Raw genomic sequence first — 591 nt, 5'->3', positions numbered from 1 at the left:
ATAATCATAAGACCTCCTTCAGAGTTTAAATGCTTTTAGCCTTGTCACAGCCAGGACAATTCTGAAACCAGGTCCACACCTGAGGGAGGCCGATTGATTGAGCCAGATCGGAGAATATAAACTGCATGAGGCTGACACTCCACATCCACTGGTGTGAGAGGAGTTCCATGCGGGGAGTGTGACAGGAACCACTCGCTCCTTGTGCGCATTCGTTCTGTCTGTCTCTCGTGTACCTGGAGGATTGCACACAACAAGAGGTTAAAGTAACATGCACTGGCTAGATGGTTTTACTAGTAATGCTGGTGTTGATTGAGAAATAGGATTTCATAAGTGAAATTTTTTCCCCCTTTTTTCATAATGTTTGAAATTAACTACTAAAGAAATTAGCATCCATTATGAAATATTCAATATTTCAATATGACTACTAACAGAAAATTCAATTTTGATATATTTCATTAAACAGTGAGCTAGAACTGTTCCAATGAACATTCCACCTAAATATTATTCAATTAGTATCCAATATTTCTTCAACCATTCATTGAGGTATGAATCATATATCAAGTTTTCTATTACTATATTTCAGGGGGGGGG

General features: G+C 38.1%; 1 protein-coding gene across 1 annotated transcript in view; it reads right to left on the bottom strand.

Annotated features, from left to right (window-relative positions):
• The window catches only part of LOC119592143, a gene marked incomplete in the record, with an annotated part of 95,275 nt that overhangs the window by 2,544 nt on the left and 92,140 nt on the right, over positions 1–591 (bottom strand). The window contains 1 exon segment of the mRNA XM_037940961.1: positions 80–233. Coding sequence (XP_037796889.1) covers positions 80–233 — 154 coding nt within the window.

This window comes from Penaeus monodon, chromosome 29 (assembly GCF_015228065.2).
Source record: "Penaeus monodon isolate SGIC_2016 chromosome 29, NSTDA_Pmon_1, whole genome shotgun sequence".
NCBI classification, from domain to species: Eukaryota; Metazoa; Arthropoda; class Malacostraca; order Decapoda; family Penaeidae; genus Penaeus; species Penaeus monodon.
Note: the sequence above shows the minus strand (reverse complement) of the source record. Positions and strands in the feature narration are given on the sequence as shown.